The sequence below is a fragment of the Monomorium pharaonis genome, chromosome 5 (genome assembly GCF_013373865.1).
Source record: "Monomorium pharaonis isolate MP-MQ-018 chromosome 5, ASM1337386v2, whole genome shotgun sequence".
In the NCBI taxonomy this organism is placed as follows: domain Eukaryota; kingdom Metazoa; phylum Arthropoda; class Insecta; order Hymenoptera; family Formicidae; genus Monomorium; species Monomorium pharaonis.
The window spans coordinates 5,700,035-5,717,836 of record NC_050471.1 but is presented as its reverse complement, the minus strand read 5'-3'; the positions used below and the strand labels follow the sequence as shown (position 1 = coordinate 5,717,836).

Sequence of the window (17,802 nt, the reverse complement as noted above, 5' to 3'; positions counted from 1 at the left end):
CAAGTTTGCATCATTTCTTTATTCACGCTTAAAACGAAGTAGAAAAGTACTTGGCATCCCCTAGTCTTATTTGAGCTCTCTCTTTCACTGTGACAGAGAAATAGTGCCTTCGTACGAGGATGGATCCTAACTAGCAGTTATTTCGTTACAGCCAGCTAGTTTATTTTCATCATTAACATAGCCAATTTCATCACCGTGAAACAACAATAAATACTCACCACGAATTTTCCGAAGTGATTCTTAATTTCCTCCAAAATTTCGAAAAGATGTAAAACACGTTTAGTCAGGTCCGATAAAGTGATATACATTCAGCTCCGCAATGCATTCGTCGAAAACGTGGTATAATGAAATTTTTCACGTTTCTTATTTACATTTTCTATTTAAATTGTACGAGTGATTAAAAAGTAAAAATTATTGTTTCTCGGTGAAAAGGAATGTCTTCGAGCTCGTTACACCAAGATGTTCAACAATGTGGCGCAACTAGGGCTGCGCTTATAATCTTCAGTCGGGGGGGGGGGGCTGTAGCTCATAAAACAATTTAATGAAATTATATTTCACGTTATGATCCGCCAGTTTCGATCTCGCTTCCAGGTGTTTCGGGTTCCTCATCATTGTAAATATTCTCCGCCATTTGCCACACTTGCATTATGTTGTCCTCCGATACTGAGCATATGACCCATGGTTCGTTCGGATTCCACGAAAAGTCGCTGATTTTTGCGGTATGACCTCCATGTATAAACTGTAAAAATATTTAAAATATTATTTAGAAAACTTTAATTCCAAAGAAAAATAAGAATACATGGATTTTTAAAACTAACAGAAAATAGAAAAAGAGAATATGTAAATTGGAAACAAAAAAATACATCTGAAACTTTTGAAGAAGATCTTTTCGTTATTTATTTTGTTATTCGCAAAAAAAGTTGGCATAATTACCAAAAGTTCGGGTGGTCCATCCTCGGCATCTTCGCTAGACTGTTCTTCGCCAATCTTGCTAAGATCCCAGACATGTAACCGTCTGTCTGTACCACTGCTTGCCAATATCGTTTCATTATGTGGTGACCATTGAACCTGGAAAATCTCATCTTTGTGCGACTCGAATGAATGCAACTTCAACTTAAGATTTCGCAGATCCCAAAGCGCTACAGTCTTATCCGCACTGCCAGTGGCCAGGATGAATTCGGAATACGGATTGAAACTCAGGCAGTTTACTTCAGCAGTGTGAGCATCAACAGTATGACTTGGTTTACTGGTATTGTTGCATCTATAAATATAAAATAATTATCGATATAATATGTACTACAATACACTTCACATTCACTACATTAATTGTAATTTTAGTAGCATTAATAAAATAATTGCTGACTTTATAAACTAACAGAGAACATTGATTTTCTTTAAATTTTTATTAAAGTTATAAATTTTGATAAAATTATATTCAACACCAAGATCTGCTGCAGATAAAATAGACAATCTTAACTTTATCTTACGTTATAAACTTTTGTTTTAATGCTTAATTTTTCTAATAATTTTTAGAATAATCACTCTAAAGATGTATAAGAAATATTTCTTAATTGTATTATTAATATATAAAGATAACAATTACCTAGTGTCCCAGATCATGAGTTTTTGATCATCAGCGACAGAACCAAACAAGGATTCATGTAATAGATGCCAAGCGACATCCTCAACCACAGCCGTATGTCCCGTAAAGATAGTTTTCGCATCAATAACGCGATTCTCCTTTGGTGTGGCGTTGATATCCCATAAACAAATTGTGTGATCGTCAGACGCGCTAAGCAAATATCCATTGAGGTTTGGGTTCCATGACAAACCATAGCCTTCCTTTTGGTGTCCTCGCAATCTGCGATTATAATATATAGACAAATACAATAAAAATGCCATATTGATATAAACACGATATGCTTCATTTGTCTATCTGTTTGACAAATCACATGACAAATACCTTAAATCCGGATGACATTCCCCATTAGGATCAGGTTTACTGGGATGTTTGGTATAATCAAACACGAGCACATCGCTCGAGGGAGTCTTCGTCGCAATCACGCACGGATTTTGCGGCATGAAACGTGCCCTGTTGACCTCGCCCTCATGATTGATCTTGATCTCGATCTCGATTTTGCCGCTCACAGAACCAAATCCACCAAATTCACCCTTCTCGTTGTCGTAGTGGGAGGCGTCAAATTGCGCATCTTCGTTCGGCAGTTGGACACTAGCGATGAGCAAGTGATTCTGTTCGTCCGAGGTATGAGTGCCCAGGATTAACCTGTGAATCGAATAATCTTTTCCTTCTGGTCTGGTGACGTCGGGCAGCCACTGAGCCGTTAAAGAGGGCCACTCCAGGGCATGTGTCATCACAAGATCGTACAAAAACGGCGTATTCTTCTTCCATATTTTATATTCTTCATTGATAATACGCTCCTCCACAGCGTCATCAAAGCCCTCTGCACAAACAGCGACGTTTAAATCGCCTTTTTCATAAAATTTCTCTATCTCATTAGAAAATACATGAATAAAATATGAGAAATATAAATCTAATTACTTAGATATTAAACATAATTACTTAGATTATTAGACACAAATCTAACATGGACAAACAATTTAAGATGCAATAGAAAAAAAAACTAGATAGATTAGGCAAAAAAGTTTTCAAACAGTGCTATAATTGATCTTTTTGATTGGTTGCACAGTGTGTTTAAGGAACACGAATTTGAATATGATTACGAATAGAATAATATTTTTTACAATCACCTAGTCTATTTAAGTTTATGGACTTCTCCGACATATTGTCCTCTACTTTTGCAATCATATTAAATTCAGTTCTTGTAATCTCAGTCCTCAGATTTACAGTTTTCTCACTATTGCTTATATTCAATTCAGCACTTCCAGTAATCGGTATATCTTTATTAGAATTCAATTCAATCACTTCAATCTCGTTTGATTCAATCATTTCAATTTCATTTGGTTCAATCATTTCAATTTCATTTGGTTCAGTCATTTCAATTTTATTCGATTTATTTAGTTTGATTTTAATTGGTTCAAACTTTTTTTATCCAGTTTTTTCAGTCTTAATCAAATTAGCTATTTCTATGAAATTCGATTTAACTTTATACTAGAGTGTTCAGGTTTATATGTACAATCGCTTGCATTGGAAAAATCCTCTGAATTTGTGTCTTGATTGCTAACTTTAAAATGAGATACGTGATGACTTCAAGCTTCCATTTCGAAAGATCGACGAGAACTAACCAGAAGACGTGACAATAATAAATAGTATCTCATACGTATACAAATCTTTAAAAGTTGTTCAGAGGAAACATTCAACAAGAATGTAAATAAGCAACTCGATACATCAACAAAAGTTGACTTTCAACATAATCGTTATTCTTTCGTATTCGAAATCTATTTTCCATAAATTGTGCAACCAATCAAAGAGAGAAAAATGTATTTCACAAATCTATATTTACATGAAGGCTCATATACTTTTCCTCTTTTTTTTTTTACCACATTTGCATCATGACTTATCACAGTTGTGTTTTCTCTCTGATATGTATATAAATCTTACATTATTATAGTAATCGCGTGTATACTTTAAACGAAATAAAATGTATATTTATTCATACAAGTGTTAAATCTTACATTATTATATTAATCGCGTGTGGCTTAAAACAAAAATAAAATGTATATTTATTCATACAAGTATTAAATTTCACGTTATTATATTAACCGCGTGCGTTTTAAAATAAAATCTATATTCATTTATACAAGTATTACAATCCCGATATATCAATTACGTGTACTTATGCGGTAAGATCAAGGAAATAAATCAATAAACTCGATCTTCAATTTAATGTGTCATAATGGAAATTTCTCTGGAATTCTCTGGAAACACGTGAAAACGCATATATTCAAACGACCGGATCCGGCCGGCGAGAAACAATTCCCGCGTACTTGTGTTAGAGATGCCATTAAATTTATATATATATATATATTGTGTGTGTGTACACACATATATATATATATATATATATATATATATATATATACATATATATATATATACACACACACACACACACGCCATAGGGATAACTATAACCACAAGCGTCGCTTCGATGGACCGGTTCTGGGGACGCGAGATTTCCGCGGGACTCAGTACTACAAATAACGGGCAGATATTGTTTATCGTTCAAATTCTCTTTTTTTCCATGCTTCTAATCACACGATGAGAGAGAAGAGGAAAGGAAAAGCTGTATGTACGCGGCAGTGTGTCGATTTGTTGGGGCGTCCTTCCGCCGACAATAACCGACACACCGAACGTTTATTTGTTTCTCGCGATAAAGCAGAGCGAGCATGGCACGAAAACAATAGAAAACATGCGTGTCCTTACCCCCATCCTTGTCTGCCATCATCTAGCCGGCGTGAGTTTTTTAATTCGAGAGATAACCGATGGCCAGAGCACTGTTCAGGATCCGGCCCGCCAAAATCGAGAAACAGCCGAGTGCCGACACCAACGGGACGCTCAAGTCGGGGATTGCAAGGGGAATGCAAGTCCCGTTCACAATGCAGCGCACAATGGAAAAGTGCGGCAGCACGGTCGATTTCCGTTTCCGGATGCTTTCACGACCTTTTTGGACGTCAAATTGCGTCACGTGATGATAATCAACGCTGAACAGCGAATCACAAAAAGATCAGCGCTCAGCTGCTTTTTCCGCAGAATTACAGATTGCATTGGGTTTGTCCATTGTAGCATGTTTGATAATAATCTTTAATTATTAATATATTATTACTTATATCTTTTATATTACATAATATATAATTAATATATAGAGAGAAAAGAATGTTTTGTTGATTAAAAACCTATTTTGTCACTCTTTATTTATTTTCTGCTTGTTTAAAAATCTAACAACATGTTCTGCTAATTCTTTATAAGCTTCCGCTTGTGTGCTCTGCGGTGCTGCCAAGACAATTGGTTTACCACTGTCCGAACTTTCCGCAATACTCTCGTGCATTGGTATCTTCTGTAAAATGTCCACATCTGCAACAAATCATGAAAAAGGTCATTAACATATCTCTTATATAAATATTCATAGATTATATATCTTCAGCTTAATTATCAATATTACATATTTATTTATAATTAATAAATATATTAACTATTATTAATAATTAATAATTGTATATTAATTGTACACATTAATTGTAGTTTTCTATACAATACTCTGACACTCAATGCGTTGTTTCAATTTGTGTTAATAATTATTTGAAAATCTATAATTATATTGAGATAATTTACTACCAAGTTCTTTTGCCAGTGTGACCGTGGCATTGCCAAAGAGAGACACTTCTGTCATGCACTTTGGGCATGTAACGCTGCTCATATTCTCCACAATACCAGCGACAGGGATGTCCAGCTTCTTGAACATATTTGCACCTCTCCTGGTCACCTCCAGCGCAACTTTCTGCGGTGTCGTTACCAGCAACGCGCCGGCGATAAAAAGAGTCTGGATCAGGGAGAGATGCGTATCCCCTGTTCCAGGAGGGGTGTCAATCACAAGATAATCGAGCGGTCCCCATGCCACCTGATTTATCAGCTTGTCCAATGTGCTCATCACCATGAGTCCCCTCCAAACCACCGGTGACTTCTCGTCGATTAAAAATCCCATGGACATGCTGAGCAAAAAGTTGAAATTATAAAACACACTCTTGTATAATTGATCTTAGGCATTTGACACATTAATTACCATTTTATACCGTAATTTACAAGAGGCTCCATAAAGTTCTCTTGATTTAACATCGGTGATTCATGGATGTTCATCATCAGAGGTACAGAAGGACCGAAGACGTCGGCATCCAGCAAACCAATGGACTTCTGTGGCTCAACAATTTTCAGAGCGGTTGCCAAATTCACAGCCGTCGTCGACTTCCCGACTCCACCCTTACCAGAAGCAATTAGAAAGATTTGTTTAACGCCTTTTATGTGCTTCCGTTTTGGAAGACCACGTGCCATGACCTCTTTCTGTCTGGCCTCCAAGTTCTCTTTCCTAGTCTTGGAAAAGTCGATTATCGTGCTGTACTGAAACAAACGCAAGAAATAACTAATAAGACTATTAATCGAATAATTGCAAAATTTTATATTAAATTATGATTTAAAAATTATTTTTGTCAGAGAAACTTAATATGTAAATTTATTAAATGCGTCTTCAAATTTTAATTCTTACACACTGTATTGTTAAATGGAAAATTAAATACTTCTAAGGAAAGATTAGTGTCCATTTCTACCAGAATGTAAATTAACTTTAATCTTGGTTTAACTTAATAACTAACTCTTGCTACAATTTTCTAAGAAGGTACCAAGAATTAAAAAGAGGTAAGAGTAAATTAAACCAAGATTAAAGTTAATCTACAAAGTTTCTGGTGGAAATGTAGCATAAGAATGTCAAATATTTACAAGATCGGAGGAAAAAGAGGCAAATAAAAAAATTTGAGATGCAAAAATAAATCTATTCTATTCTATAAAAATACATAAAATTTCAAACATTTCGGCTCATCTTTAATGATGCAACATCGTATTTTGATCCATGCATTAATAAATTTTTTAAGCATAAGATTAAAAAAATTCATACACAGGATTAAATAAAAGAATAATTGCATACTTACCTGCCGTTGCCACAGATACCGAAGAGGTTTTAAATACCCACTGAAACACGATCTCGTAGTAACGCTCGACATTCTCACCCGAACTAACCTCGTGTAATCAAAACGCGAGGCGCAGCGTAAAATATATGTATATTTATATCAAGAAAATACTGGGGTGTTAGTAGTGTTTCGAAAATTCGTTATTTATCCATTTTCCTGCGCGACAAGAAGCAAAATTGGAAAAACTGTCTCAAAAGAGAGTCTCTTTCCTGAGCTTCTGTCCATCAACACCGGAGAGACAAAAAACCCAAAAAATCCAGAAAATGAATCGCGCAATCGGTAAAATGTTTGCCGTCATTACATCTTTTTTTTTTCTCTTTCAATCTCAGCCAAATTAATTTCCACCTCGTCCCCGTCAATTACACCTGCGCTTGCAGTTGCATAGCGTAAAACAGCGTAAAAAAGTCATGCACACACACGCGCATCGTCGATGTCCCTCGTCGATCGTCCACCTAACCTATACCTATGCTTCTCCATTTAAAATTATCATGGATATTTCCACTCAGATGAGAGACAAGAACTTTCGTGTCTCTCATCGCGATTTTTTTTCGACTCTCGTCCTCCTCTCGCGAGGACCTTCGACAAAATCAAATTGACGAAGATTGAGAATTTTGAATTGTCAAGTTAGGTCGCGGGTTATACGTCGCGCACTTCGCAGTGGTCCGCGCTCATTTGTGCTTTCGGTTCGGTGCGCTGGAGAAAATAATGGCGGCCACTTAGTCAACTTTCTGCCGAGCGCGAGCAATTGCGTCGTGATTTCCTTCGACGACGTTGTGCACGGTCGTATTTTTTTCCTCCCTTTCCAACGGATAATGACGAAACGTACGTTTATCCACGATCGCTTTCCGCATCGCATCCAAGCGTAATCCGCCGATAGCGACCGCGGTCGAAAATCGAACCGAGCTCCGCAATGAGAGGTTAAGATATAGAAAATTGATATTGGGGGAGCTCTTTGCAAAATTAAAGCCCACGCGAAGCTTAAATTCCTCCTTTTCTCTTTGATCGGGATGACGCACTAACAGCGTGACAAATTGTACAGGTGACGGACGTCGCATTTGACCGCGAGGAGAACGGAATATGGGCCTAAAAGCGGCCGTCCAGGCTCTGAAGTAAGTCTCGATTAGTTTACAAACGTATGCGGCGTCTAACGTAAACAAACGTGTCGTCGCGTACAAATAAATCTTCCTTTATTCTGTGAATCTCGCATTTTCGCTAATGTATGAAATGCATTTGATGACAGGAAAGCGGAACCGTTAAAGGACAAGGTCCAGCGCTGCAAAGATCTGCTCAATGACAACGATGCCTGGGTATGTCAACAACAGCTGCAAAAGATATATCAACAGGTCCTCATATTGGATCTGGAGTATGCTCTGGACAAGAAGGTGGAACAGGAGCTATGGAGTTTGGGATTTAAGAATTATATAGTGACGCTGCAGTCACAGGCAAAGGACAGAAAGAATCCCAAGCGTGGCGAGTCCCAGGCATTGCTCAGTTGGTGCTTGGAAGCAGCCAGTGGTTTCTACCTGACCTTGCTGCAGGAAATTTGCACCGTATTCGACCTAGATTTACCATTTAGAAGGTGCGTATCTTTTGTAAGAGCTTTGCTCATTTATTTTACTTCTTTATTTCGGAGGACCAAGCTTGTTTTTTTTTTAAATTTATTTATCCTTTTTTATATTCTTTATTCAAAATCTTTATTTTTATTATGTCAATAAAACTCAAGCATACATGGAATAAAAATTAGAATTGAACATCACGAATTGCCAATTACATATCAGTTGTTATATGGAGCCATGTATCATTCCTTAAACTTTTATTATTGTTATTATTTAAAATTTTCTTTTTCCAAGAGATGATACTATTCTGCGATTTGTTTAGTCTCTGTCTCAAAATTAAAATGGTGTTTTATAAACTTTATTTTTATCAGAATATTTTCTTATTAAAAATTCTGAATATCATATATGTAAAATAGCAACTAGCCACCCTTTTGCATAAGTATTTTGCATGAATTTATTTGTAATAAATTCAGATTTGTGTGTGCATATGGGTATTATATGCACACACATGCATTATGTATATCAAAAGTATATATATATATATATATATACTGAGAGGACATGATTGATTTTTGCAGGAAGGGTTATGTGTATGGACGTACATCTCCATGGAAAACCGTTGAAAAATTATCTCCGCCTCACAAATCTTCTTGTTTTTACGCCTGTCAATATTGCCTTGTACATCTGGGCGATATCGCACGGTACAGAAATGAGAGCAAGCAAGCTGAGATGTTTTACAGACACGCTGTCTCGCTATCACCATCCAGCGGACAGCCATACAATCAACTGGCGCTTTTAGAAGCTTCCCGTGGCGACAAACTGGGCACTGTGTTTCATTACGCACGTTCGGTGGCTGTGAAACATCCTTTCCCCGTTGCAACGGCGAATCTCGCCACTACTCTGTCCTCTGCTCTGAACGACAAGTCCTTCAATATTGACAGCAAGACCAAATTGAATTCTCAGGAATACATCGCTGTCTTTCTGAAGCTGCATGGAATAATCCACATTCTTGGCGATTTGAAGCTAGCATGCTCGTACAGCAAGCAACTGACGGAGACGCTGACCGCATTGGTAGCCACTGAGAGCTTCAGTTCGTGGATGCTCGTTCAGATGTTGGTGATTAATCTATACGCACTGCAACACACAGCTGGGATTGGCACCGAGAACACGGAATTGCTGAAGAATGAGCAAATGATCAATGATAAGAAACTCGCCCATGACTGTATACTGGACCTAATCGCAGGCACTCTGTCTGCCTTGCTGCTACCTGTCTACACGATAAAAAACTCTATCATCGAGTACTTTGCCTTGCCTTCTAGTAAGTATCTCATGCAAAATTACGATTTATATTTTTATAGATTGACAAAACAAGTTTGAGAAATAAATAATCCTTTTCCTACAGTAAAACTGTGCCTTGATTGGATCAACATAAAACCTATGGTTTTGGAGGAAGTTGCTTTTACATCAAGATTACAGATCTGGCCCAGTTTTTGCGTACTTTTGAATGCCTTGCAGAATTGCGTGATGGATTTCAAATATGATGAATGTAAGTGATTGCAATGCATTTAGAATTATTAGGCACTTGTTTGTAAAATTATTTATTTATATATTTTTAATTGGTGAGTTTAAAAATAAAAAAATATATATACTAGAAAGAAAGCTAAGCTTTGGTGTCTAATGAATCAAGATTGAGACAACTCATAAACTTAGTATTTTTAAAAATAATACCCGTGAAAATCTTAAAGCATATTTATATACTATGAAATTTAATAATTTGCCTATATAACGGTATTATATTAATAATATTTTGTATTTATAAAATTCCATATTTTTTAATATGGCTTATGTTCATGAATATATGAGACATATATTAAAATATTGCATTAGAATTAAAAATTTAATATACGCAATATTAATTTAATATACATTTAATAGATGCTGCAGTACCACTGCCAGAAGACCGTGACCTTCAAGGTTTTCTACCGTTAGAGAAAAGTTTTGAGAACCTCAGATTCACGAATACAGCGCTAGAGGGCGATGTCGCAACATTGAACAAGTTACGGGCAGTACGCATTCTACATCTGGGCCGTTGCTTCGCTCAGTATCAAATTAATGGCTCAACGCCAATCTCGATTATGACTGAAGAAAAAACAGGCGATAACAGATTCACGTCTATGACCAATGGTGCTGGGCCCAGCAACGAGTTGATGAAGGAACTCGAAGAACTCAGCTTGAACAAAGACAAACAACTTGATACTTCAATGAGTCCGGTACTGTCCGAAGCGGCTAGTAGCAAAAGTTCGGTAGAAATCGATATTGAGATTCCTCAAGATAAAAAAATAAATTTCCAGAGTATTCTTAAACCGCAAGGCTCTTTAGAACGAAACCGAGACTCCTTAGTGAATACCACAACGGAGATCAGCAGCAGCAATGAAGCAAGTTCTCTTCCGTGTGCGAGAAAACCGCGACAGAACATAGCAATACAGACGATCATCGCACGTCGCGCGGAGAACGAACAGAAGCAGGTAACATTCAAGAACGTGTCACCCGTGATCGTTGAAGAAGAAAACGATAAAATAGTGACGCAAAGAATAACGATGAAAGAATCACAGATTACTTCTGTTGCGAATAAACCGACGCCAATTCCAGAGATGTCCAAAGCTAACGAAGCTGCCAATACAAATAATATCCTCGTTAATGTTCAGAATCGGTTATCGATGATGCCAATTGCTCCGCCTGCTGGTCAAAACCAGTCTATAACAAATCAGAATCAGCAGAGACCCGTTAAATTGCCGCCTAGCATTCCTATGCCTCCTCAAGTAAATCAATTGGCAGCCAAAGAGCAACAAACTCAACAAGTTGTTCAGCAAATCCTTCCGCAAATGCATGCTGGCATGACGGCGCAATGCAGCCCATCACAGGCCTCGACATTGAGTCCAATTTGTTACCCAAATCAATCATTCAACGTGCAGAATCCACAATTCAGCCAAAATTTCATGGCAAATCGTCCATCGCCAGTAAATGCGCCGCGTTATCAAATGCAAGGACAACTCAATAATAATAGCCAACCGTTTCCACCAATGCCTCAGGGAATTAACGGAATACATCATACGATTAATCAGAGCAGACCATTGCATCAGAGGATGTCGCAAAACGTATCCCATAGTCCTGTGCAGTTACTGCAGCAAAACATACTGGGATCGCCTGCTCAGCAAAATATGCCACAAAATATGAGTTTGCAAGCGAATAATATGGGGCTGCAGCCAGGTCTAAACGTAGAACAACAAAACCATTCAATCGGGATCCAAGCACAGAACATAATGCAGAGCAATCCTAGACCGAACGACATGCATGGTCAGTTAAATATAAACGGTTCGAGTGTAGCAAATATGTCAGCGATGATGTCAGCATTGTCAGTATACGAAAAGGCTCCTCAGCAGCAAACTTTAACGACGTTAGCGAATTCGCAGAGCCCAACCAACACGTCGAATTTTCAGTTAAACTTCAATCATTTCAATCAGAATCAAGCCTTCGGACAATCGCTGCCGCAAAGTCAATCGTCACCGTCGTTCTACAAAACGAATTCTGACGCAATGGATTTCCTATTCCCAAATCAAGTCAACGTAACTAAGACTCAACCGCAGCAACAGCAATCCACAGCAAACAATTACATATTCTGCAATTACGAGCCGACTGAGCAATTTAACTTATGGAAGGACAATCGACCACCTCAACCACCGATTGCCTGGTGGGCGGGTTCGACTAGTAATGCAGCGGCCCAGATACACACGAAGGATCCGACCGCTAATGATAATGCATTCTCTAACTGGAGCGATTCGTCTAATCTCGGAAACACAGCGAGTAGAATGCCGCTGACACCGGGTAAAAATTATCAGCCACAACAACAGAATGGACAACACAGCAGACAACTTATAGCAGGAAATAATTTTGAGGATGCCAGATTGTTTGAGGTAAATCGGTTTAAAATATGCAGTAAAATTTGTGCACTATGTTAAAAAAACAAAGCTAGAAACATTTCTATGAACATACATTAGGAAATACTTTAAATGTTTAAACTTGCTTTGCACTCAGAAAATTTGTAATAATTTATAATATGTTAAAAGATTTTGAAGAAATTTGACAGTTTTGACATATTGTGTTATATCTAATACACAAGCCTAGAAAAGAAACAAAGATAAAATTTCAAAACATAACTGACGTAAACAAACTGTTGAGCTATAATTATTTTTTAATAATTTTTTATAATTTCCTGTATGACATAAAATTTTTAATGCATGTCACTTAATCTTCTTTCAATATAGGTTGAATGATCTAACTGTATACATATACAATCTTATAATTTTTAAGATAAATAAAAACTATCTTTAATTTTTCATAGTATTTAACTAACATATTTTGTACATGATAATTAATAAAATCTTTTGTTATGTAATAATTATTTTACAATTTTAATTTTATGTGAAAATTATAAGTCTTATTTAACATAAAAGTTAGATGATTTTCTTACTTTGTATAAAAATTTAGTATTAAAAATTTTGTAAATATTTAATATTTTAATATTTTAAATTTAATATTTTATAAATATTTTGTATCTTGAATAATTAGATAATATTCTTATCTAGCTCGAACAAAAGCCGTCCCAAACAGTGAGCACCGGCAACACTTATTCTCTATTCAGTGGTAACACATGGAGTACTATTAACACATCGATTAATTCGGGCTCGACCAATCAAGATCAGATGAAAACGCGACTCCATCAGCAATCTCTGTGGTCCGGGCCGGGTCCTTCCCCGTTAGAGCGTCTTCTGGAGCAACAGAAGTCTCTACGCGAGGGGGGTACCACTTGAAGGGACACGCGGAGAATCCGTTGAGGAGGCCAAGCAGAGTGTAATTTCGCGTTCAAGCGTATGCCGATTTAAGTATAATCACAAACGTGCTGCGCAGCGGCGAATAATTACCTAATCGACAAGAGATGTGCGAAATTCTTAAAAGATACGTAGAGAAGAATGGATAACCGAGGTTGACCAAGACGCAGCGTCTTCCTCGAAGCATTATGATATGCACAGGGGTAATATAATCTGTTATTTTTCAATTGCAAGTGTGAGATCTGCAAGAGACTCGAAATACACATTTTTCGGAGTGAATTTCTTGCAAATTAAGCACAGCAAAGCGAGAGACAAATGTTTGCCGAATGGCGATTTACAACTGCAATTTAATTTGGGAATAAATAGAAAAACAAGAAAAATGATATTAGAGGTGCGAGATGCGGTAGTTCTTAGCAAAACAAACGTTAATTAGTACACAGGAAATAAAAGAAAATGTAGACACTAATTATGAGTGACAAACGCGCGTGACTTTGTATCTTTGGCGTATTTAGAAGACTCACAATAAACGTTCATTTATCGAAACTGATCAAACGGCGCGCGTCCTATGTTGTTTCAACGTTATATCCCTCGAATATCAAGACTGTATACTTGAAAAATCAGATGGATGAACGAAAATTATGGTTTAATACACATTCGTTTTTAACATAATAACTTTATTTCGTATTGTAGAAGTATCACATAATTTTTCTGTCTGTAATATTATATGTAAGTTATATCACATACGTCATGAATTGTAATACATACACGTTTGCAAAGTTTTCCTTCGTTTCGTCGCGATAAAAATTCTTCAAAATTTTCACTCCACATCAAACCTTCTGATTTTATTGAAAGAATATATAGGAAGTGCTCTATGCAAAAATATGCAGGCAATACTTTTTTGTCCCTCTTCCTGTTTTTTGGTTTTTTTTACAAAATGCCCAACTGCGATTATAACAAAATATTAAACTAAAAATGTTTGATGAAAAATTGTATTATCTACATCTGATTGCATCTGTGCCTGCAATCCACAGTAAAATCAGTTCTTTTTCAATCTCTTCTTTAGTTTATCAATTAGGCTGTGAGAATTGCAAGTTAAAAATTATCATGGTTTTAAAATATGTATTCTTATTTCAAATATTAAAATTAGATGAATTGCATCAACAGTTAAAAAATTAGTAACATAACGAGTAATTAAAATCTTGTTTTTTACTGAATTAAGAGAAATAAGCTTCAATTATAGAAATATTTTACACGGAAACTAATTAACAAATTAATCATATTACTATTATTTTTTTGATATAAGAAATGATAGTTTTTTTAAATATTCACTATGTTGCTAAGAGGATTCATTGGAGCGTTATTTTGCGCTCTGTAATCAGTTTTACGCTTTATCATTAGATTACAATGAAAATAATTTTTATTGTCAATTATAAGGCGCATGTTATTTTCGCGTATGCGCAAACAGTCATTTGCATAACTCTGCCTTGGTGATCTGCATGATTTTACCTGTTTGGAAATATAAGTTATCTTAACGTGTTGTTATTATTATTATTAAGCAATAACATTCAACATTAAACATAAAATGTTAAAAAAATGTTAACATCATTTATAAAAAAATAATTATAACCCTATTTTTCAATATTAAATATTAAAGAAATGAGCGCCCCATATACAAATACACACACACACACACACACACACACATATACACACACACACACACACACATAAATATGGTCATAATCTTACCGGGCCATTATATGAACCTGAAGCATTAAATGCTCCGACTGCTTCAAATGTGTACGTGAATTGCTTGGCTACAGCAATACAATTGACAATTTCTAAAAAAGCAGTTAAGTCACCTATCTGGCTTATGGAGACATTTAAAAAAAACAGACCCATCTCTTTGATGTGAAAAGCGAAATCGTAATCCTGATTTAAGATGTATTCCAGATTCCATCGTTTTTTTAATACATTATCTTTTGCATTGAACTATAATTACAATTAATCGTAAAAATTATAATCTTGAAAAATATTAATATCATTAATTAAAAAATCAAGAATCTTGATTATTACTATTAGCTATTGATTCGAGAGAAACACATATAACATATATACACTTACACATATACACATATAATTTATTATAAATATAATCGCATCCGCGATTATATTTGTTGTATATAATATTTTCTACCTCATAAAATACATCTTTATGATGATATCTCAAATGACCAATCATTCTTCCATGTGGCAATTCCATCACGCAAGATCCAATACGACACGGGTATGACCCCTTTCCAACTCTAGGTGCTAAATTTGTCACCAAATTTTGTCGTTCATTTCTCAGAGTAATTTCATTAGCTTCATTTATAGATTCCGTTTGACAGGCAATGGAAGGCATGCAAACATCGTCGGTTTGAGTGGCCACACAAATCTTATTATGTAGGATTCTTCTATTGAGTGCATGATATGGATGCAGTAGAGATATCTAAGAAACATTATTTTTATTAAAAATTATACTGTCCTAGTCATCTTGTTTCACCATGTTTTATGAAAAAATATCTCACTTAAAATTGTATCGATCATTATTTTATTATTCTTAATCTTGTATTATTAGGAAACATTATTTTACTTTATAAAAATAATGTGTTGCTATTACTGTTACGTTTTCATTATTTTTTCATGAAATTTTGAATTTTTTAAAGACAATGGAATTGGCATCCAATTATTTATTTGACAAGTTCCATATAAAATCTATTTCTATTTCTATAAAAATGTAACATTACCATTACCATTACAGACATACAATTATTATTATTTTTAAAAAAGTAACATTATTTTCCAAGCGGCTTATTATTGTTACAACAACTAAAAACAAAAATTATACCTTTATATCCTCTAATTTAGCTGAAATTTGTTCCACTGCCAAATTTCTTGTTTCCATAAAGGAAGACTTGCATATGGGGCATATATGCAACTGTATTCTACATTGATTACATATGTGATGTCCATTTATACATTGGACTTTTACACCTTGCGATGCTTCCAGGCACACGGGACATTGAAGTAATTCCTCCAGTGCATCACACCACTGGTTGGAAACATTATGAAATTGTGGAATCACTTAGAATATGATAATTTTATATATACATACTTATAAATTTATATGTAAAATACTATTTTAATTGATTAAATGTTCTACTTTAGCATAATATATATATATTTTTTAACATATAGCTGATGTTTTAAAAGCAATACGTGATAACAATACATTACAAATCTTAGATATATTTATCATCTCTATTTTTAATAATTTTTTAAATAGCTATCTTGTCATTTGGCTTTCATATTTTTTATACATTTTCATTATTTTTAATATACTTATTTCAATCAATTTAATTGAATGACGATAACATTATTTATCAGTTGCCAACTAAGATCTGCTGATAACTTGTAAACATAGTTGACATTAAAAAGGAAATGAATCTACGGAAGAAATCGCGTTGACACGTAAAAATATATCGACGTGTGCAATACTGTACCATGACTCGAATCTCCTCCATCGTGTTTTGCACGTATTTAGAGTCCGAAATACGAGCACAAAGCGACAATGTTTTGAAAAGACAGAAGTAGCCGGTAACGTATCCTTTACAAAATGTTCTCTACAAAAGTTAACTCCCTTCCCGGATTTCCCCGTCGCCACATTACAGTTTGCACAGGTTTACCACGCGTAGAGTCCTATCCTCACGATGGAGAGAAAAACTCCAGGGGCCCGATTCTTGAAGTCATTCGCAAGAGAAACGTATACGCAAATACTCGCTCTAACAGAAAGTTGTAAGTTTATTGGTTAATAGCCATACGATAGCCAATAAATTTCTAACTTTTCTGTAAGAACAGAATTTGCGAATACGTTTCTCTTGCGAATAAATTCAAGAATAGAGCCCCAGGGGCCCGATTCTTGAAGTCATTCGCAAGAGAAACGTATACGCAAATACTCGCTCTAACAGAAAGTTGTAAGTTTATTGGTTAATAGCCATACGATAGCCAATAAATTTCTAACTTTTCTGTAAGAACAGAATTTGCGAATACGTTTCTCTTGCGAATAAATTCAAGAATAGAGCCCCTGGTGATTATACATGAAAATGAACATCGCTCTCGGATTTACAATCTGATTCGTCAACTTCACACGTGCGCACTAATTAAATTCCAATTTATTAACGTCTTCATTAGTATAATATGAATGACGTCAAATTGTTCACGTTGTGAATTGATTAATTTAATATAACATTTTCTAATGGGTGAATTCAATGAAAAATCTACGACCGAGCGCTGTAATAAATAGCTATAATATTTGGTCTGTTCTTTATAGCCATTTATAGTTTATAACTCCATTAAATTAGCGAAGTAATGCTAAGACTCCATGTATGCGGTGAGCTCCGGCAAACGCATGCGGTGACCAATCAGAATTCAAGCGCTTGCTGTGACTTGCCGGAATCCGACCTGCTGATTGGTCACCGCATGCGTTTGCCGGAGCTCACCGCATACATGGATCAGTCTTTGCATTAAAATAAGATAATAGTTTTCTCATTTTAACTTATTGCAATTTAGCAGTGCAGCTTGTCTATATTACACTTGAAGTATTT

The 17,802-nt window shown here is 35.6% G+C and overlaps 4 protein-coding genes across 8 annotated transcripts; 1 reads left to right on the top strand and 3 right to left on the bottom strand.

Moving 5' to 3' along the window:
- Positions 1 to 3: 3 nt before the first annotated feature.
- Positions 4 to 4,556, bottom strand: LOC105832822 (probable histone-binding protein Caf1). Of its 3 annotated transcripts, none has more exons than XM_036287179.1 (5): positions 4,406 to 4,556; positions 1,964 to 2,489; positions 1,604 to 1,861; positions 934 to 1,261; positions 4 to 739 (listed from the first exon to the last, which is right to left on the bottom strand). In XM_036287179.1, the coding sequence occupies exons 1-5, from the start codon at positions 4,425 to 4,427 to the stop codon at positions 560 to 562; spliced, it is 1,314 nt and encodes a 437-aa protein (XP_036143072.1). In that variant the 5' UTR covers positions 4,428 to 4,556; the 3' UTR covers positions 4 to 559. The 3 variants fall into 3 exon arrangements, with proteins under 3 accessions (XP_036143072.1, XP_036143074.1, XP_036143071.1); XM_036287181.1 differs by having other exon boundaries at positions 1,964 to 2,462; XM_036287178.1 differs by lacking the exon at positions 4,406 to 4,556 and adding an exon at positions 2,770 to 3,031.
- A 302-nt stretch (positions 4,557 to 4,858) lies between these two features.
- On the bottom strand, positions 4,859 to 6,814 carry LOC105832826 (iron-sulfur protein NUBPL). 2 transcript variants are annotated; one of them, XM_012674105.3, is made up of 4 exons: positions 6,676 to 6,814; positions 5,760 to 6,086; positions 5,315 to 5,688; positions 4,859 to 5,053 (listed from the first exon to the last, which is right to left on the bottom strand). In XM_012674105.3, the coding sequence occupies exons 2-4, from the start codon at positions 6,023 to 6,025 to the stop codon at positions 4,884 to 4,886; spliced, it is 810 nt and encodes a 269-aa protein (XP_012529559.1). In that variant the 5' UTR covers positions 6,026 to 6,086; positions 6,676 to 6,814; the 3' UTR covers positions 4,859 to 4,883. The 2 variants fall into 2 exon arrangements, with proteins under 2 accessions (XP_012529559.1, XP_012529558.1); XM_012674104.3 differs by having other exon boundaries at positions 5,760 to 6,091; positions 6,676 to 6,808.
- A 600-nt stretch (positions 6,815 to 7,414) lies between these two features.
- Positions 7,415 to 13,935, top strand: LOC105832820 (protein SMG7). Of its 2 annotated transcripts, none has more exons than XM_012674090.3 (7): positions 7,415 to 7,536; positions 7,754 to 7,823; positions 7,955 to 8,293; positions 8,849 to 9,588; positions 9,673 to 9,816; positions 10,206 to 12,241; positions 12,914 to 13,935. In XM_012674090.3, the coding sequence occupies exons 2-7, from the start codon at positions 7,792 to 7,794 to the stop codon at positions 13,136 to 13,138; spliced, it is 3,516 nt and encodes a 1,171-aa protein (XP_012529544.1). In that variant the 5' UTR covers positions 7,415 to 7,536; positions 7,754 to 7,791; the 3' UTR covers positions 13,139 to 13,935. The 2 variants fall into 2 exon arrangements, with proteins under 2 accessions (XP_012529544.1, XP_012529546.1); XM_012674092.3 differs by having other exon boundaries at positions 7,491 to 7,631.
- On the bottom strand, positions 13,814 to 16,961 carry LOC105832819. The gene is made up of 5 exons (XM_012674089.3): positions 16,702 to 16,961; positions 16,047 to 16,250; positions 15,354 to 15,647; positions 14,906 to 15,148; positions 13,814 to 14,662 (listed from the first exon to the last, which is right to left on the bottom strand). The coding sequence occupies exons 1-5, from the start codon at positions 16,720 to 16,722 to the stop codon at positions 14,474 to 14,476; spliced, it is 951 nt and encodes a 316-aa protein (XP_012529543.1). The 5' UTR covers positions 16,723 to 16,961; the 3' UTR covers positions 13,814 to 14,473.
- Between the last annotated feature and the right edge of the window lie 841 nt (positions 16,962 to 17,802).